The sequence below is a fragment of the Lissotriton helveticus genome, chromosome 5_1 (assembly GCF_964261635.1).
Source record: "Lissotriton helveticus chromosome 5_1, aLisHel1.1, whole genome shotgun sequence".
Classification (NCBI taxonomy): domain Eukaryota; kingdom Metazoa; phylum Chordata; class Amphibia; order Caudata; family Salamandridae; genus Lissotriton; species Lissotriton helveticus.
Window position 1 is genome coordinate 1,681,629,989 of NC_136065.1, and position 21,641 is coordinate 1,681,651,629.

Genomic DNA, 21,641 nt, shown 5'->3' on the forward strand with positions numbered 1-21,641 from the left:
TGTGTTCTCATCCGGAGAGAATAAACCTTGTTTCCTGCCTTCCAGTCTCCAGCGCCTGCCTCTTCATTGATTAGTACTTTGTGGGTTAAAGAGGCGATACCGCCGGGCAAATATCGATTGTCCTTGACCTAGTTTTAACAATTGGCGTCCCAAGCGTGGGTCCCATCAGTGACTCGTGGATCCAGTGGGAGAGGTCCTGACGACAGAGTGAACGACTGCAACGATCGGGAGAGCTCTTGCCCAATAGACCCTCGTCTGGCAGCCGATCATCCGAACTTCACTGGTTCCGAACAGACCTCTCTCGAGTGATCTACGGTCCTGACTGGGAACCATCAGGAGTGCCACGAGGAATACGAGGAAAAGAGGACGATCGGGCGCTGGATTCGGAAGATAGGAAACTGTCCATACGGTCCGGGTAAGGTCGTGTAAACACGACGAATCGCGAAATAATTGTTTAATGGTTCAGAAAATACTAGTATCACTCTTTGTTGACCTATTTGGAGATTCACTGTCTGCACACGGAGAAACGGTAGGCTCTTTCTCTTTGCAAATAGTGAAGGATAAGTAACGCAGCCAGCGTGCCTATCTTTCTCCCCCACTAATTAATTATTTATTGGCGAATTGTTTTCAGGAGATTACCCTCTCCCACACTGATTAATGTTTTTTACCCCGAACTACTGTTCGCGGATTGTTTTCTGGAGATTCTCTGTCTGCAAACAGGAAAGAACAGGTTCCCCTTTGCAGATAGTGAAAAGGTAGAGGACGCAGACCTTTTGCGGGCCTACTTATTCTCCCCACTGGTCGTTTATTGTTTATTTGATATTGGTTCATGAGGTATTCACTGCCTGCAAACAACGTAGAATAGAAATATTCTGTCTAGTCTTTGCACGCAGTGATAAGATAGGCAGTGCTGACTTTTTGTCCCTCGTTTTGAGCCGTCATGTCTGTCTTCTCCCCACTGGTTGATAGTTGGTTCAGCCCGGACCGTTTATTAGAGGTGGACCATCTAGCTCCGCTGGAAGGCACCCCTAATAAAGACATGTTCATAAACTATGGATTAGTTACTATAGCCTATAGTAAACTATGGCACAGGTATACCAAAGAAAATCAAGAGAAACAGTGGCCACTGATAGGATCCTTCGATCTTGATAAAATAGAAACGTTAGAAATAGCTCTTCGTAATAATAAGACAACGCCTATTATGCTCGACAGTCTCGGTATGTGGCGCAAAGAAGCAATGCAACGAAAGAAAAGAGACGAGGACAGAGCAGGAAAAGGAATATATCGACAGGACCACCCCAGGACACAACGTCCCGAAAGTAATCCCCCGACACTACGCACAGGACGGCCAGACTTAGGGCAAAACCAATGTGCTTTTTGTAAATATGCCGGGCACTGGAAAGCCCAATGTCCGACTCTACTGAACGAGAGTAGGAACAGAGGGCCGACAAGAATAACAGGCCGGCAGAAAGGGAAAAGGCGCGAGACAAAGATGAATCAGACTGACATGGACAAACCAGATAGAACCACCACGTTTGATTATGCCCGATGGCACAGATTTCGCCAGACCGATTTCAGCGGCATGTTCGAGTCCTCATAGATCGAACAATGTTAAGACGAGAAACCCAGTCTAGCTCTAAATTAACAGGCGACGAACCCCCTACTACCACTACTGTTCCCCACCAATTGACACCAACGGTTTGTCTCAGCCTGGAAACGTACTTGCTAAAGTGACTCGAAAAAAAAACCTCTGTGAACATTAGCCCGACTAGGTTAGTTCATGACCAGTTGCCAAAGGCGTAAGTGCGTACAATCAAAGCCACCAGAAAAAGGCAGCCAACGAATAAAAAGATAAGAAACAGGTAAAAAGAACTCAGAACAATAAGTACGCGCAGCATACAGAAAAAGATAATTATGGCCAATAACTGTTTTATGTTTGTCTTGGGTCTTTGTATATAATACTTGTACTGTCTCCCCGTCTGAGTTTGTGTGCACGTGATGCATGAATCTACGTCATCCCTCTGCCTGTGTTTCCGTGTTACTTAACTTCTGTTAACAGAAGCTCTAGCATGAAACAACCTGGAAAAAAGGAATGGGAAAACGAAATCAGTAGGCCACTGATGAACATGAACTTTTATTTAACATAACGAGCAAGAAACAATAACAATACGTAATAATAACACCTATTAATGCCCTAACAACAGGAAACGTTAGAAACAAGAACGGTAAACTGTAGAAAATGAAAGTCAGCAGAACATCCGCCCCCCCCCACTCTGGAAACTTCCAAGGTGGGGCAGGGTTGCGGCTACGCCCAGCCGGCAGCAACCCATATAAGGCGGGTCCTGCTGCCAACAGTCGGCCAGGAAATCGTAACATAGGGTGGAGCCGGAGGAGAGACAGGGGCCAGCGGGACCCAGCCAGGGGATCGCCTTGACCACACTGGAGAGTTGTAGGGGGGGGGATGTCTATGTCCTCGACTCTCTCTCCCAGTCCGGCCGCGGTGGCACGTGAGAGTTGCAGATAGTCCCGCCACATGCTCTCCCGGTCCGGCCACCAATGGCCGGGGACTGGGGCCAACTGGATCCGGCTGCAGCCGATGAGCCAAGGAACCCGTTCATGGGGCCAGAGCAAGGGGCGTCCGGCCGACATCCTCCGGAAGCCCGGCCCAGAGACGGACGGGACATTTTTTTCTTTTCTCCTCCGTAATGGCAGCAGCAACACGCCAGGCGCCACTTCTTTCTTGAATAATGGCTGCGACAACTCTGGGGGGAGGGATGTCTTGTACATACCTCCGCGAAAATTAGTCCAGGTTGGGCCGGGAGGGAGAGGCGACGCGGACGGGCCTCTCCCACCTCCTCGGATAGGAGGTTTCCCAGCCCCCGGCCCGGCGCCGAACTCCTCCAGCCAGGCGGTGGCGCCAATACCTGCGCAGCACCGAACATACAGCGGTGGCGCCAATACCTGCGCAGCACCGAACATGCCATGGCGGCGCCAATACTAGCGCAGCACTGAACATGCAACGGTGCCCATACTTGCGCAGCACCGAACATGCACCGCAGGTGGCCTTACTTCCGCAGCACTGGACATGGGGCTTGAGGAACACGGGATGTGGAGTGGCCATCATGCATGCCCATGAAAGAGAGCAGCGTGGGGTGCACCGGGAGAGGGAGATGGCGCGAACGAGTCTCCCTCGCCCCCCCAGGTGGGGGCGCCACAGCTGCACCCTAGCCGAATGTCCTGCTCCAACGACACAGAGTTCCATTTCTTTTTCCCCAAAAAGGTCTCTTCCACTCTTGCAGACTCGACGAGGGGGGGACTGCTGCAGGGCCTCAAAATGGCGTCTGGGCCCCCTGGAAGGCGGGTCTAGGCCGCTAGAGTAACTTTGACCAGCAACGTAACTCGGACGCTTGCCCACCGGGGCACGAGCCCCCACCTCCGACAGCATCTCCACAGCCTTGAAGATTCTACAAAAGTCCCCGGAGCCCTCGGCCCCTGCAGGCTTCCGGTGAGGGACAACTGCCTTGATCGCTAACGAAATAAGCATGACATAGCCACTCCTTCTGTTAGCATGAATTCTTGAACTGCCGAAAAGGACTCTGGTCCAACTGCCGGTTGTAGGAAACATTTTTCCCTGATGCTACTTCCGGACTAACCCGGCCCCGCCCAAAATGGCGCCGGTATCAATAGGAACTTACGAACATCTTGTGGTGTTTTTAGCTAAAAAGACTCGATGTTCTGAAATATGTATATGATCCTTTGTACACTTGACGAAAAAGAGGGAGGGTTCACTCGATAAACATGTAAAAGAGCCCTGTGAAAAATGTTTTTTTCAATGTACAATTTATTATGACATTATTGTAGCCGATACATAACCTCGCTTACGACACACGCACACGGTATACATATAGGAAATTTGATTGCAACTAGTCCAACTGTACTGCCAACTATGAAATGAATGCCCCTTGATCCCTCAACTATCGATAGACATTTTAGTTCCCTGCAAATGAATGAATAAGCCTTTTTAATATTCTTAATATTCCCAATACTGCAAAATAACCCCCCTACTGTACGCACTTTAGCCATTGCCGTGCCCGACCAAATACGATTGCACTGTCATATCTGCATGCTGAACGATTGTGCAAATAAAGGTTTTCCGAACTATGAAATGGGTATTGCATACTTTTTGAAAAATGTGGGGTCAGCGGGAGAGTTTTTTTGTGCACCCTGTTCTCTTTTTAAGGTTATTAGAAGATGGTTGCTCAGCTCCAGAGGGAGGATCGAATCTAAGACACGATACTCTGCCTCCAAGTATGCGACTGGCTCAGGAACTAACGTATGGAGAAGGACCTCGACTTCCGAGGATGGGTAAAGTGAGGCGGTGTAAATGATAGAATGTTATAAAGGTACGGCACTCAAAAGGTACTAGGGAACAGAGTTGACCGAAGAACTGATAAACCTTAGAACATCACAGCATTGAAAGAGATTTAAGGACCCCGATAGCTAGATACACCTACCAACTAGAAACCTCGCACTAAGTGCTTCTGATTCTCTAACGCTTCCCTACACACAGCCTATAAGGACACACTGCCCCCCCCCCCCCCTTTGGCTCCAGAAACCAAAACCCCAGGGATTCTATCCCGAGGAGATAAGACGAGTATGAGGTAAGTAAAAGACTTTCGTACCCGTGCTTTTGATATGCTCGAATGTTGTCCCCCCTCCCTTCCCCTCTTTTTCTCCCCCTACAGGCCACATCGGAATCACGACCGAGGTATGGTGAAGATCTGAAGCCTCGCCATGTCTGATACACGAAGCGGACTAACGCTGCCAGGTGGCACCTAAGCACACCCACAAACTGCTCTTGTAACGAAAGAACCAATAAGTTGTATGACATGATGAAAAACGATCACCCTTAATCCGTGTTGCGTGAATGAACACATGTCACGTATGTCTGAAACTACGAGAGAATGTTTGTGTGTGACTGAAGCATTGACTTAACTGGTCAAAGGACCGAGAATGCAAGAAAATGCGACACAATGGTGCCCTTTTTACTCGATGCATGTCCCCTGTACCCGGCCTAATGCTCGTCCGTCCCAAACTGCATGCTTTCAAAATTCTAACACAGACCCGTAATGTCTTATGTTGTGTAATGCGCTGAATAGCCTATCTTAATACACGGCCACTCCCCATGTCGCACGTGTACTATTTAGCCTGTTGTTGCACATCTCTCTCTCTCTCTCTCTCTCTCTCTCTCTCTCTCTCTCTCTCTCTCTCTCAACTCTTCCGAACGACTAGCACCCAAATTGGCAAACCGCCACCCCTAGTGCACCACCCAATTGGCTCCAAATACCGCAAGTATTTGCACAAAATTTATCCTAAATAAAATCACCCTGACGCCGCGTCACTACCTCTCCTTTCTGCTAAAAATTGATGAAACCGAGAATTGGCCATAAGGGAAAGGACAGGTAAGACGACTGAGGTTCCCTAATCTGACCCGTAATAAGGGAACTACATGTCAGCGGCTTCTATGACAAAAAAAAAGGTGCCTCAGATAACGCGACCTTCCCCGTCCCGAATTGTCGCAATACCCAAACAGTAAAGGTGATCCAAACATCCCCATCTTCCCAGAACACCCCCAGTTTTGTATCAGCTGCCCCAGACGAGAGTTTTAAAACTGTCCCTCACCCCCGGTTGTAAGAGATGGGTCGATTTACGACTAACGCAGGCCAGCCGTTGTTCCTAGAAATGATTTGTTGATAAGCAAACTACAGAGTTTAGAATTCGAGAAGTATCACTGAACGCTCACCAACTGAACTGTGGCCTTCTGCTAAATAATGCCCTTATGACACAAAGCAAGACGATAGTCCCTTACCACAGTTTTCTATGTCCCTAGTTGTTTTCCATAAGACCCGGTTTTTAATTAAGTAGTCAGGTTGTAAGAGGCTATGCAGGAACTAGAATGATGTTTGCAAAGTTAAGATTAGACCGAAGTGAAGAAATCGTTGCAATGAATCCTGTTGAAAGTAAAATGTTTAGCTGAAAGGCAGGATGCATTGATAGAATGAAAAATGTTTAGCCTATGTTCGTCTCACAGAAAGATACCTATCAGACCATGGTGATAGCACGTTGCACCTTTTTTTAAATATAAAGCCCTGGAGAACGGTATAGCTTTGTAAGGCTCGTACTAGGAAGGTGGGTCTCTGTCAGAAGAACTGACGTAACTGTAATGCAATCAAAGGTACCAGATCTCGTACCACGACAATGAATGTAACACCAACAAACACCAAAGAAATAGTTAGGAAGGAAAGTTATAGGAAATCCAACAAGCCCATCATCAATTATTTATATGTTGGTTGTGAACCCCAATGTAACGGACGTTTCTTATTTACTTGGAGCTGGGAGAGAAATAGACTTATGTGATTACCTTCCTCTGCCAATTCTCTAAAGACTGTCTTTTCAAACTCATTTAAGGGTACCACTGTCGGAGGAGAAAGAGACCGGATGTGGGAGCACGCGGCCTGACTACAGACCGTGGAACACCTGCGACATTGGCCAAGGCGAGACCGCGACAGTAAGGAGTTGCAGGACGAGGCACTGTTTCCGACAAAATGAGAGGAAAGGGCTGACCTGATGCCCCTGCTCGATGTTCAACGTTTGCCGAAAAGTCCCCGCTCTCTGAACTCGGTCATGAGCCCGCCTACCTGAAATTTTCCGTCCCCCTAGTCTGTTCCCGATCTGGCCCTGCTCCATCCCCCTTTTTTTCCGACCTACCCTAAGGACTGCTCACACACACATTTCTTCCACCTGAACTTTTTGACAAATCGACTCAAAAGGACACAGGGCGAAAAGGACCTCTTTGACCAGAAAAGCGAGGAAAGGGTCATGCCCTGCAACGCGAGACTTAGAATAGAGCTGGATCCATAGCTCCACCGCCGGTGCTCCACAGTGCCAACAAACGACGACAACGAATGCTGAGAACTCACTAACTTCGAACAACGACACCCTTGATTATTGTTTTTACTATGTCTCATTTCTCTCCCAGCCACCATTGTATTTATTATGCTCCAACCAAATATGAACAGAACTTGTATATGTAATAACCTATCAGTTCATATTCCGAATGACTATAAGTATCTATGAAATGTACTCAATGCTCTCACTACAGAATCGTTTTTGTCCGATATTGCATTACTATGACTTTCCTGCAAACAAGTTTATCGATAGACCCGCCTCCTAAGACGAGAGATCTTAAATGTAATGTTTATGACTCCTTCACCTGGGTTCCTACTGCTTTTTCTTATGACCACCACAGTAGACATGAATAGGAAATAGGCCAGCAAGATGTCTTGGATATGTTAAAGGGAGGACTGTGGAAAATTAGTACGGTCTGGTAAACATTATCTGCGCCATCTTGCCTTTTTCCCCTGATGCCACACTTTTTGTCGTGCGCACCCGCCATTTTAGGTGCCTCGATCAGAACCACCCTCTGCATGCCACTGGCCCCCAGCATAGCCCTTCGCCCTCACAAAGCCCGCACGCTGACAAACCCCCTCGCTCGCACATGCCTTGGGTCATAAACCCCTCTTCAGCGCAGCTCTGCCTCAGAGCCCCATCCTGTTCCCAGCGCGACACCTCCCTTCATTCCTTTCATGGTCCCAGACCCTTTGATACCAACCCCTTTTCCTGTGTGCCCGTTTGTCTTCCTCGTTCCCAGGCCGACACCTAGCTCTGCCGATACTGTTTATTGCCCCTCCCCGTACAGTAGAAAGCTTCCCTCATCAAAGGACCCCCGAGTTGATCAAAGCCCCCACCCCATGAGATCCGATCAAACCCCCACATTCCATGAATCGGCGGAATGTCCAGCTGCGCGATTATCATCACCTGTTGTGACCGGGGTGGGGACTTCAACTGTAAATGTGTGTGGGAACGGGCCCGAGGGGGAGATTCGGAGGATATCCTTTCATACTTCAAAGCAGTACAAGACTGTGTTACCTGCAATAAAATTCATTTAACTGTGTATAAGAGGCCAGGCCTCAGAGATGCGGTTAGAGCACCTCGTGACAATACCTGCTGTCCGAACTGATGTGTTCTCCTCCGGAGAGAATAAACCTTGTTTCCTGCCTTCCAGTCTCCAGCGCCTGCCTCTTCATTGATTAGTACTTTGTGGGTTAAAGAGGCGATACCGCCGGGCAAATATCGATTGTCCTTGACCTAGTTTTAACACTCTGACAACTCTGACTGACCTGCCCCTCACACTTCTTCTTCCCACAGGTGCTGTGCCTCATCATCTTCATCTGCTTTACCGCCTCCATCTCCGCTTACCTGGTGGCCCCCCTGCTGGAGTTCCTCTTCACCTTGGCCTTCTACTTCCTGTTCGCCACCAAGTACCAGGAGCGGTTCCCGAGCTTCAACTGGCCATGCTTGGTGGGTACACTGGCTGTGCATACCACTGCCATCCTCCGTGCCCGGCATCCCATCGTATCTAACTCCTGCCCAGGTCTCCCTCTACGCCATCATTCCTTACTCCCACTTGCCCCCTCTTCCACGCTTCCCTTCCCTCCATCCTTTAGCCCCCACCCCTGTCTTCACTCTATACGAGGACATGTTGTTAGGACACCCCTCTGGCACAGGGCAGTTCCTCACTTGCACCCATGTTACCAAGTGGGGTGACCAGATTTTGATAAAAGGGGGGTTGATGCACATGTCCACCTTCCTGTTCTGCCGTGTAGTTTTGAGGATCCTACTGGTGCAGCATGGCCTGCTCCACACAACTCTGTCCTTCAACCTTCCATCTCTACTCGCCCTTAAACCTCCTACTCTCCAATCCTATCCTTTCCCTCCATCCCTCACCCCCATCCTCCTCCCCTCTGTATCCCACATCTCTACAAACTTCCCTCTCCTTTGTCCTTCCACCTTCTTTCTCCTCCATACTGCCTCTCCCTCAACTTTGCAACATTGCCATCTCCTCTCATTCTTCCACCCATCCTTCCATCCTTTCACTGCGACACATCCACCCTAACCAACCTCTCCTTCATGGTTATTTCACTGCCCTTAGTCCTTCCATCCTTCTTTGTTCTGCTCTTCATCGCCTTCGTTCCTCCATTCTTGCTTACTCCCTCCTTTACATTCTTACACTCTTCCTCTTCGTCGTCCCTAACCCTCCTCCACCATGATTCTAGGCCAACTCTCCACCATTCCCCCAGCATTCACTCTATCAGCCTTTGTTACTCCCTCTCTAGCCGCCCACCATCTACTCTTTCTACCTTTTTTCTCCACCGTCTTTGCACCCTCCTCCTTAACCCTTTCACCATCTTTATCCTCCCATCTTCAAAATTAATCTTTCGCACATTCTCCATATATTCCCACATCCCATCTCCTCCATCCTTCATCAATCCTTCCACAGGCTCCCACCTTCATCCATCCACAATCGGTCTCCAACATCTGTCTTTAGCTCCTCTTCTCCAGCCTTGAAGAGTCTATCTCCCCTCCATCTTACCAAACGTCTTCTCCATCACCCAACCATTCTTTACTCATCATCTCCATCATCATTCTTTACTCCCATCCATCTTTTTTTGTCATACTTTAGCCTTTGCTCTACACCATTCTCCCTTTTTCCCTCCATCTCTTCCTTCCACTATCCCTCTATTACTTCAGTTACCCTCCTATCCTTTCAACCTTCATGTCTCCTAGTGACCTTTGCTCCCACTCCCTCACCACCCACCTTCCCTTACTCCTGCCTCCCAAGTCTTCTTTATTATTTCATGTTACCTCTCTCCCACCAACCACCCTCACTTTCCTATTTCCTTTCACTATTCCTCTCATCCTTACCAAATTATGGTGTCCCTCTCCCACTCGGTGAGTACCTCCGTTGTCAGCTTCAGGAACTGCATGGAGGCAGTCTCTAAGTGGATGATTCTGAATTCACTGAAGCTGAACGGAGAGAAAACCGAAATCCTGATCTTCGGTGAAGATCAGGATATTTGGTCCAGCGAGTGGTGGCCCCCCTCCCTTGGAGCCTGTCCTTCACCCACTAAATCAGCCCGAAATTTGGGCGTGATGATTGACCCTTTGTTAGCTATGACACAGCAGGTGAACAGGACTGTAGCAACTTGCTGGGGTGTTATTAGAACTCTCAGGGAAATCACCCATTATCTCTCTTCGCAAGCCCGCAAACAGATCGTGGTTGCACTGGTCGCCTCGCGGCTTGACTACTGCAACGCGCTCTATTCTGGCATTAACAAAGGACTGATACAACGCCTGCAGACCGTCCAAAACGCGGCAGCCAGGTTTGTGTTGGACGTCCCCAGGCTTTCTTCCGCCACAGTAGCCAGGAAGAACCTGCACTGGCTCCCGATCCAACCCAGGATCTCTTTTAAGATCCTGTTCCTGGTCTATGGGGCCCTGTCCGGTGAAGGCGCTGAGGGCGTGAGAGCTCTGCTGATTCCCTATGTCCCCAGCAGGGACCTTCGCTCTTCCAGTAAGAACCTCCTATCTGTGCCGCGGGCTTACAGAGTACGGTGGGGAGGAAGGGCTTTCTCCTCCCCTCCTTGGCCCCTAAACTGTGGAACTCCGTTCCACAGGAGTTAAAAACCCAACCCTCTATCACGCTGTTCAGGAAGGCACTAAAGACATGGCTCTTTGCCGAGGCATACCTGTAATCTGGCACTAGGTTCCGGCTTCTTTTTCTGCTAGGCGCCTTGATGCCCATCGGGCTAAGTTGCGCATTATAAGACGGCTATCATTCATTCATTCATCCATCTTTCTATCTTTCAACTCTAACCCCCCTTCATCCTCCCCAGGCCTACCAACTCACCCTGTACCACAGTGCGTAACACAAAATCGTCTTTTAGGTACTTGCGTGGAAGGGAAACTGGAAACGCCTGCTCTGAGTGGGTTTCCATCTTTTCTTTGGAGCTTTGAATAGCCTATGTCCTATGGAATGAAAGTTGGTTGGGGGAGGTTGCAGAAGTGCTCTCTGGCAGGTCTCAGCATGAAACCCCGCCCCTCCAAGGCCACATCCTCTCATTATGATGTGATTTTTTGAAAGGTTGGTGGGCCTGCTTCACTGGTCCCCTCCGCCCTGCCACTCTGTCTTGCCACCATCTCTCCTCATTCCCAGTAAGCTAGCTCCTAGGTTTCCACCTCCAAACATGTGGCAGAGCACCCCTCTCAGTGTGTAGAAGTGTGTGCCTGGTGGGAGAAGGGGTTTCTTTAGCCGAATAAGCAAGTTGAACTGCACGAGCAGGTAGGATATGAAACATGTACTCAGGCCTCGTGGCGCCTCACTCTCTCGCCGCCTTCTGATGGATGCCCTTCATTTTCTCCATTTTGTAGGATTTCCTGCGGTGCGTCAGCGCGGCCATCGTCATCATGGTGGTATCCATTGCTGCAGCGGCGAGGAGCGGCGGCGAGGGCGGGGCAGTTGCAGCTGCCGTAAGTACCGAATTGTACTGTTGCATTTATATGAAAACCTGATGAAGTGCTTTTGCATACGGGTGGTGGCACGTTATTCAGTGGGGGCTCTGGGGTGATATAGTTGGCAAACTGCACATCTGTACATGGACGTCATTAAGGGGTTGCCAGGTCCCAGGGTTGCAGTTGCGACCCCTGGTTTGTCCCTTTCGACCCGCGGCACTGCCTTTGCGACCCCTGACCTCCGAGATGGCAAGATCAGTACCAAGAAGGCAGAGACTTCGGTCTCCAACCTCCTTATTTTCTGCGCCATTGGGAATATTATGAGAGCGCTGACACTTTTTTTTAGCGCAGAGCCAGGATTTCTGACTGTGGATTTTGCAGGGCTTTTCTCTCACTCGGTGCCCTGTGCTGCTCTTGCAACAAAGATCAGGCGCAGTGCCCCTGTTTACTGTTTTTTTTTTCGTTTTGTGGAGTTGGGCTGTGTTAAGTGTTACAATGTAGATCTATTTTGGGCGCCAGGAGCCACGTCAACTGCAAGACCTATAAACCCCCTTGGCACCGGTTCCTTTGTGCTACAACAAAACACTCAATGACCCACGAATAGCATGAAAGACCAATTTATTAGGACATGGTTGTGTATCTCCAACTTTATCAACAAATAACTTCATATTTATAGCTAAGGCACAATCCCCGACATCACGAGTCCACTCACCTCTTCAACCAACATTCATTCCCCAAACATCATACCTCGTTCCATCCTTCCCTAACAAGGTACCGCCCCCAGCTTTTTCTCCTGCGCTCCGCTCTTCTTCCCCCCAAAGGTGTGGGAGAGCCCGCATGTGACTCTCCACCCCCAAGACTTCTGCCACCCAGAATAAACCCTGTAGTGTTTTTCTGCCCCCCTCATTCGCCCCTTAGACACTATTCAGAGGTGATCTCTCTTGCACCATGTATTTTCATGCCACAAGCGACAAACTGTGTCTCTCAGCTCCATCATGTAATACGCATTCCCCATTCTTGACAAGTGCACACCATGATCCCGAAACAGGGACGCTTCCTCCTCACGAATACCCCCATGAGAGATCTGTAATTCCCAGGACCGCGCAGAAACCTCTCATCGCCCTGTTCAATTTTCTGCAAGCTTTGTCTAGTGCCGTGTGCTGTATTGCCCCGCGCCAGCTGCAGCATGGCACAAATTCAGTCCAAACGATCCAAGTCCCTGCAAAGTTCCGCTTGATGGCTTCGAGATCCCGCTGCATGTGCTGTAAGAGTGTCAAACCCAATAACCGCACAAAATTGTTTTCCCCCAAATGAATCAGCAGCATGTCCGGGCAATCTCTTTGCGTAACCAGCTTTGTCAACCAGGGTAGCAAACTTCCCCATCGCATTCCACTCTTTCTCCACCATAATACTTCATGCCGGCTGCTGTGCAATCCCAGATTCCTGCAGTATATTTGCTCGTCAGCATATTTGGTTGACCATTGTACCAAGGAATGTCCCATGATCCAGGTCAATGTCTTGGCCCCTGGACCGTTCACACAGCCTGCATTAAAGAGAAACAGCATTAGCCTGGCATCCCCAGACCCCCTTTCACCTTTCCCCGTACCCCCCAATGCGCACATTTGAGTCATTTTCTGCCTTTACTTTCTGGCATAGTACTCGCAACAACGGGACCGCCATCTACCAATCCTTCGGATTCGGTCCCAGCCTCACCCTAGGCTTGTCTCCGCTGTCGCTGTCCCTATCCTAAAGGAGTGAGCCCTGAACGCCACCGGATCTCTCCCCAAACGCCGTAGCCCCACGCATAACACCGTCAACAGCTGTGAAGCAGACATTGGACTCCCCCCTCTTGGTGATAAAAAACTTTCTTGTACCTACGCCTCGGCCAAGTCAAAAAACGTTGCCACTCCAGCACCGCGCAGTCTGATCCACTACTTTCTTCGCTCAACCAGACCCACTTTCCCCAGCCCTGTTCATCCGTTTTTGAATGTCGCAACCATATCCCCAAACGCCTCAGATCCATGTTCACTTCATCATGCAGTAAACCTGTTGACCTTGCTGACCCAATAACTCAGAAAGCGCCAAAAAACATCCACACCATGCAAAGCCGGAAATTAACTAACTCAAACTCATTACAACAGCACGTGGGTAGTACCGCCAACAGTTCCCCCCAACAATTCAAAAGTGATGGTCTCCCTCGGTGCCACCTTCCTCCCGACCCTTTGTTTACCCCAAACTTTCAACATCCGGCCTACAATCTGGTCCCCTGCAGGGTCAAACACCCAATGCAGCTTGCCGTAGAACGAAACCCCAGCCGACTTTTCCCCAATTGTGGTGAGCAACAAATCTTTGTCAGTACAGAAAAGTACAAAACGCAACACTCTCTTTCTTACCTCTTCTTGATCCTGATCCCAGCCCTGTGGCACATTTCTTTTGAACGCCCATAACTCGGTCCGTGCCAGCCCATAACTCCTCTTTGTGCATGCCACCAAAGCTCCCATAACCAGGCTGATGACCCTCATTCACCCATCTGCCAGACCTTGTCCGGTATGTGGCGTCTTGACAGCGCCTGCACTGGGTGCCAGAGAATGAAAGCACTATCACTGTGAATGAGATAAAGTATACGCAATGTCATTCTGGGCTCCAGGTACATGTCGAGCCTTCTCAATATTTAAACGTAAACATGTCAGCATAAAACACCTCAACAACTGCAACACCCATAGATCCCTGGCCCTCTGTCTGTTGACTAACTCCACAACTGACATGTTGTCAACATGGAACAGCAATGTTCTGTTTGCCATCTCACCACCCCACAAATGTAGCGCCACCAGCAAGGGAAAAAAACTCCAAAAAGGAGATGCTGTGCCCTTGACGGAGCCAATGATTTGGCCAACACTTAGCGCACCAACAACCATCCCAAAAGAGACCAAAGCCGCGTGCACCTGCCGCATCAGAGAATATCTGGATTTGCCATACTGAGCACGCCATTAAAATCTGCCAAAAATGCCAATTCAGCCCTGGCTGCCATAAAAATCCTGACTCCTTACCACCTGCGGGTTCTTTCTTTCCAGTGACTTCCCCGTCACCCACCCCCACCGACCTCCGTTTCGGTGCATCCTTCTGAGAATACCCAGAGCCCCAAACTGACCACCATTCCCCCGTACCTGAAGGCAATGGTTCAGATAGCCCTCCTTCTTTACGGCGATCGCCTTTGTTGCTCTTCCCTTTGTCCTTGACTGTTATCTGTTCCGGACTTGACTGCTGTAAGACATTAATCGGAGTACAAGTTGCACGCCCTGGCTGGCTCTGTGTGAAATCTGCTTGCCTATTTCCTCTTCTTCTCACTGCTCACCCTACTCCAACTCATTACTCTCATAGTCCAAGATCAGTGCATCCTCACCGACACCCTCCGCGCACTCTACCTGACGTGCCTCTTTCTCTCTATATCCCTCACATTTACTCTCATGCAGTGGGTAATCCCTGGCCTGGCTGACGTAACAGGCCCACTCACTCGGGGTCAGGTGGGCCGCCGCAGAACCCCCGTGTCTTCTGGACAGCGTTTTGAGGCAGTAGTGCGCCCCGCTGGCAGTGTCCCACGTCTGTCAGCACCAGTTGCTGACCTCACCTTGCCCCCTTCCCACCTGGCTGCACCCACAAGGAGGGTATTGTGCATCACTGTGCCATTTGGTCGACAACTCCAGCCTCTTCTCCTCTCTGGCCCCCATCTGCCGGAACCCATACCCAGTGGCCTGCCCCCCCCCACTTTTGTGCCCCCCCTGCCATCAGTAACTGCTTTCAAATTCCCAGCCTTCACACCTAGGACCCGCTCCCTGCTATATCCTCCTCTTCCCGGGCCCTACACATAGCCAACCAGTGTCCCTTGATTTCTTGGACCAGGTGGCGCTGTTCTCTTATTTGGGCTTCAATATCCACTGATGCCCATTTGCTGCATGGTGCCTCTAGCTCTTGTGGCCATTTTGTTGGGTCCCCTTTAACCCTGTCATCCTCAATTGGCACCCCCTCCTTCAACTGGCTGTCCCTCCCAGTGTCTTTAAGTTTTTTAAGGGCGGGGCCCTTTGCCCTGAGTCCCTTTTGCTGCCTCTGTATTGTCTTATGGTGGAGGGGGGGGTCATGTCCTGCCCCCTCCCTTCCTGTACTCGTGTCTCTGGGGCCCAGCCAGCACACTACCTTGCAGAGCTGGGCCTCAAATCATGCCGTGAAGCTTTGCTCCTGCTGTGGCCCGTCCCCGTCTATAGCTTCCTCTGTGCCCCCGGGGCCAGGGAGCTCATTAGGCTGCAGCCATGCTGGGAAGCTGACACGCCTCCCGCCCTTGCTCCCGCTGGCAGTTCCATGACTCTCGCTCCTCCCTCTGCCCGCGCTGACTCACCTTGAGCCTGCCTCCCCCACTCTCAGGTGCTACATGTACTGTACAGGCCGCGTCAGGCCCACCCAAGCATCCTCCAGAACTTCGGGCTGTAGGAGGTCGTGCTGGCCCTCTGTGCCCAGTGTCTGGAGCGCGACTCGCACCTCGTCAGCAGAGGGAGATGCCATAGTCTCTCCCGCCGCAATGAAAAACTGTCACAGCCCACACACGCAGAGCAGGTAGGCCCAAACTTTTTATTCTGGAAAAAACCCCTCACAGTGAGGTACAGGGATCGGAAGAGGCAGATCACGCCTCTCCGGACCCTTATATGTTAATTGCATGACCCGCCCCTTGCGCCCGAACCACCTATCCCCACCCATGTCCTGTTTTGGGGCACTAATTCCCCCGAGGAAAGACTAGTCTGCAACTTCCTATTCCCAGAGGGCCATCATTGCCCATGCCCATGCAAAATCAAAATCTCACATTTACTCCTTCCAGTTGTTCGATTGCAGACTTCGGCTTGGTGGTAGGCCAAGGAGGAGAATGTTGAAGGCGGTAGCAGAAGCGAGGAGGTAAGAGCTGGCTGAGCTAGTGGGATTAGCTCATGAACTACCTGAGGTAGTAGAGTCTATAAATGTAGAAAAAAAGAGCTGCTAATTTACAAGGTCCAGGTGGGCTTGCTGCCAAGAGCAACAAAAGCAACATCACAGAATTTCGAATTCCGCATCACCCAGATGTGAAGTGCAAACACATGCAAACCGTGATGCTGGCACCTGCCCGCCAACTCGGGTGGATTAGGCTGAAGCAATTCATGCACTAAACTGCGAGCATAGTTGCATTCCGTTTAATTTAAATTACGGAAAAGAAAGTGATGTTTTACGCGTAGACTACTGCATGTGCAGCAGGGGCAAATGCCATGCATGCATTCGTTTACAGCTCACAGCCAGGTGAAGACGAGGGCAGCATAAAATTCAAAGTTTTGTGTTTTTGTTTATCATATTGTCAAAACCACCAACTGCAATATTCAGAAGCCTTGAGCGACCCCAGCGGCCTGTTCCTCACAAGCCCTGCACTTTGTAACCATTAACTGTGCACATGGGCCTGGAAAGGTGCTGCAGGGTTCTTTGTGGATCACTACACTGAAATGCATTAGACTAACGCCTGATGCGTGGTACTTGGCAAACCTGTCCTTATCGGTTATGCTCTGATATAAAATGGGAAAAAGGATGGTTCACAATACATACATCCTGAAAATCGTAGCCACAACAACATTATTTTTTATTTGAGAGATGCTAACCACGAGCTATGTGAAGACCTTATGAGAACCGTCAACAAACAAACAGGGGATTCAACCCAAAACCTTTAGTGTACCCCAAATTCTCTTTATCCTTATTAAATTAATAGTTCACCCACCCCTGGCAGTTTGCTTAATGTAGTGCTCTTTTAATGATTTCCACGCTTAATGTAATGCCAGACATAGTGCTGCATGTTTGTACTTGCACTATGTACAGCAGGAGCCTTGGGGGCACCACCAATCAAACAGGTGACAGATTGAGTAGTAACACCTCAGACTACTCCACCCTTGCATTACTCTGTATCGTTTATTATTGGACTTCTGATAAAGTGTTGCCTCTGCGAAATGGGAGCATAGGGTCAAAAAGCGACAGTGCATAATCTTGAACTCTCTTTCATTTAACTGCTCTGCACAGATACCGTTTCTGATCCAGTAATTTTCCTTCCTGTTTTGTTTGCATTAGTTTTAAGCTTTCGAGTTTTTTTTAAATAATTTCCATTAAACCGATAGATCCCAGGCAAATTTCACAGCATAGTTCTTCTTAATAAACGTTTGTAGGGTTGGATGTCTGGGTCGATAGAACATCGCACTTCAACCCAAAAGCCCAGGATTTGTGTTCCTGTCCAGTGTCCAGTTGTTGTCATTTTTGTGATTGTAAATTTTTAGGTCTCGCCTGAGCAAGCGCATGTGCTGCTCTGGCGAGACATTTAGTGAGTGGGCTTTAAAAAAGCAGACCACAGCTTTTTGTGTGGCCTAGAGCGCGCGGTTATGCGCACAGTTATGAGCTGAGGCGTCATCTGGCTTTCCTCTCTTGTCATGGCTCATTAAGTGCATCGCTCGCGGGCACCCTTACAGCCCGCGATGGCGATCACTTTCACTTTGATGGACGTGCGGCGTTGATAATACAGGGCACATTACAAAAAGACCAAGGGCTGGCCTACAACATGGCAGCAGGGCCCGCCAATAGCTGCATTCACTCCTGGGTTCTTAATGTTCTATTCTCACACTCAGCAAGTGGGCACAAATCGTGTGATTCTGCCCAAATCACAGCCTCCCTATGTTTTACATCACAAATGAGTGGCGTGTAGCATACAAACCAGGACATGTCTGCAGTGCATTTCTTTTGTATTCTTGTTTTTGATGGTTCACTGTTCGTTCCAACTACCCGTAAATCTTTTGACGGCAGCACGCTTCGTAACCAACATATTTACCACAGATGCCTGTGCTCTGAACAGCTCCTCTGTCATCACTAAACAGCGCATTGCTTCCCAACATTCTATCTACACATGCACGGCCAGCAGTGCTGAAGCTGAAACAGGTCTCTCTGACCAAGACATCCAGCAGTGCTGGTTACTAAATGCACTGCAGTCCTTGCCTTGCGCCTACGAGCATCTACGTCACAGGTGCAGAGTGCAGTACAGGTGCCCTCGCAGTGCCATACAGGCAGCATCTTCACTTTGGAAATGCAGTGTAAGTGCCAGTGTTCAAATCAGCACAAATAAGCATCGTGCAGAAATCATCTTTATCACTAGATGCTTGCTCCGGAGCCCTGTTTCTCACCGACTAGCTTTAGACAGCTGGCCTGTTCACCAGGAGCCCAACCCTATCCCCCAGATTCATCAAAGTCCCGTTTTGCGAGTCCTTATTAGCGATTATTAAGGAATCGCTATTAAAGACTCGCAAAACGGGATTCATGTAGAAATCGCTAAAATTATAGCGATTTCTAATGCCTCCTTATTTGCGATTCGCAAATTGCGAATTGCAAATAAGGAATGGCTCCCCTAAAGGACCATAGGAATGAATGGGGAGTCATTCCTTATTTGCGATTAGCTATTAGCGATTCGCAAATAAGGATGCGATTTCAAGGGTGCCAGGGTGTCCAAAGGACACCCTGTAGCACCCCTGAAATGCTCATGTACACTGGTGTTGTGCACACACATGTCCAAAGGACATGTGTGTGTGTAACATACAACTTAGAAAAATGCACTAAAGTGCATTTTTCTAAGTTTTCGCTATTTACCACGAAGTCAGACTTCGCGGTAAATAGCGGCTCCAGATTGCGAATTCGCAATTTCTAAATGGTTCATGAATTGCATTTAAGGAATCTCTAATTGAGATTCCTTAAATGCAATTCTTTGCAAATTTGCGATTTCTACGAATGCGATTTTTGCATTTGGGATGATGAATCCCAAATGCAAAAATAGCGCTCGCAAAGGGCCAGATTCGCAGAATCTGGCCCTTTGCGAGCCGATTTACCTTTGATGAATCTGGCTGATACTATTCCTCGAGACAGCAGGACAACAGTGTCATGATAATACTATCAGAATTGTCATTAAAACGCTTGGCACACCCCTTTAGCAGCCACTCTTCTGTGGAGTAAACTGTGTCCAGTATACTAGAGTATGTAATCAGGACACATCTTTAAATAATGTGGCTGGTCGTGTCTCGCTCAGGGAGACACCTTTGACGGGCAGCTTCGTAGTGCTGCATTCCCCTGTCTGCACCCTTGTGACAGCCCCCATCTCTTATGTGGAGGAGTGTAATTAGTGAGGTTTGAACAAGATAGAAATTACCCCAACAGCCACCACCCCTTCTACCCCTCAGCTGTTTGGCTGCTCCCGGGGTGGGGCATGAAGGCGTAACCACAAGTCGATTCGTCAGCTTGACCTCTTTTTGTGTGGTCGCTGCAAAACTGGGCTTTTAATTGGTGTGACTTGGCACAATCTTTTAATTGCCAAGCAAATGCCAACGCATTGACTTTGAAGGATACACTTAAGACAATTCGGATTTGAGGCTTGTAATGGGAATGCTCCAATGTCAGAACAAACTTGTATACTGGTGACTTTGTAGAGCAACAGTAATATCTTGATGTGCCTTCCACAGTGCCTCCATATGTGGACCCTGTTAAAGGTTGGCCACCTTTAAGGAGCCATGTCCTGGCTCCACTGTGACCAGCCTCACCCATTAATGGCCAAGAGCAATTCAAGTTCAAGTTCAAGTTTGGCATTTGTATAGCGCCTTATATACCCAGAGGGTCTCAAGGCGCTTGGGGAAGGGGAAGTTTATTTGTCGAATATCCAAGTTTTTAGTTCTTTTCTGAAGGTGAGGTGGTTCTGGGTAAGGCGGAGATGGGTGGGGAGAGAGTTCCAGGTTTTGGCCGCTAAGTAGGAGAAGGATCTTCCACCCATGGTGGATTTATGGATGCGTGGGATTGCGGCGAGGGCTTGTGTGGATGATCGTAGTTGGCGGGGGGGGGGTGTAAAAGGACAGGCGTGTGTTGAGGCAGTCGGGTCCTAGGTCGTAGAGGGCTTTGTGTGCGTGGGTAAGGAGGCGGAACGTTATTCTCTTGTAGACCGGAAGCCAGTGGAGGTCTTTCAGGTGCCCGGAGATGTGAGCTCGGCGGGGGAGGTCCAGTATAAGTCTGGCTGAGGCGTTTTGGATGCGTTGGAGTTTTTTCTGGAGTTTGGCGGTGGTTCCGGCGTAGAGGGTGTTTCCGTAGTCCAGTCGGCTGGTCACCAGTGCGTGGGTGACCGTTTTTCTTGTTTCGGTGGGGATCCAGCGGAAGATTTTTTTAAGCATGCGTAGGATGTTGAAGCAAGATGAGGTGACTGCGTTGACTTGTCTGGTCATTGAGAGGGAGGAGTCTAGGATGAAGCCTAGGTTGCGTGCGTGGTCAGCGGGAGTGGGTGCATTTCCCAGAGCCGGTGGCCACCAACAATCGTCCCAGGCGGAGGGGGATGAGCCTAAGATGAGGACTTCAGTTTTGTCCGAGTTCAGTTTTAGGCGGCTGTCTTTCATCCATTCGGCTACTTCTTTCATTCCTTCATGTAGGTTGGTTTTGGCGGAGCTGGGATCGTTGGTGAGGGAGAGGATGAGCTGTGTGTCATCTGCGTAGGAGATGATGTTGAGGTTGTGTTTGCGTGCGATGGATGCGAAGGGACTCATGTATACGTTGAAGAGGGTGGGGCTGAGTGAGGATCCTTGTGGTACACCACAGATGACTTCGGTGGCCTCTGATCTGAAAGGGGGAAGGCGGACTCTCTGAGTTCTTCCGGCGTGGAACGAGATTATCCAGTCTAGTGCTTTACCTTGTATTCCGACGTTGCTAAGGCGTTTGATAAGGGTGGTATGGCAGACTGTGTCGAATGCTGCGGAGAGGTCAAGTAGGATGAGTGCGGTTGTTTCTCCATTGTCCAGTAGTGTTCGAATGTCGTCCGTTGCTGCGATGAGGGCGGTCTCCGTGCTGTGTTTGGCTCGGAAGCCGGATTGTGAAGGGTCGAGGGATTTATTGGATTCGAGGAAGGCGGCGAGCTGATTATTGATGGCTTTCTCGATGACTTTGGCAGGGAAAGGAAGGAGTGAGATGGGTCGGTAATTATTGAGTTCGGTGGGGTCTGCTGTGGGTTTCTTCAGGAGGGCGCTGAGTTCGGCGTGTTTCCAGCTTTCTGGGAAGGTGGCAGCGTTTAGGGAGCAGTTGATGACATCGCGGAGATGGGGTGCGATAACGGAGTCTGCTTTGTTGAAAAATTGGTGGGGACATGGGTCGGTTGGTGATCCTGAGTGGATGGAGTT

At 49.5% G+C, this 21,641-nt stretch overlaps 1 protein-coding gene across 1 annotated transcript in view; it reads left to right on the forward strand.

The window, feature by feature from the left end:
• CMTM5 (CKLF like MARVEL transmembrane domain containing 5) overlaps window positions 1-21,641 on the forward strand; it is a 108,124-nt gene that overhangs the window by 72,833 nt on the left and 13,650 nt on the right. The window contains exons 2-3 of the mRNA XM_078641351.1: window positions 8,269-8,421; window positions 11,332-11,430. Coding sequence (XP_078497477.1) covers window positions 8,269-8,421; window positions 11,332-11,430 — 252 coding nt within the window. The remainder of the gene's footprint in view (window positions 1-8,268; window positions 8,422-11,331; window positions 11,431-21,641) is intronic.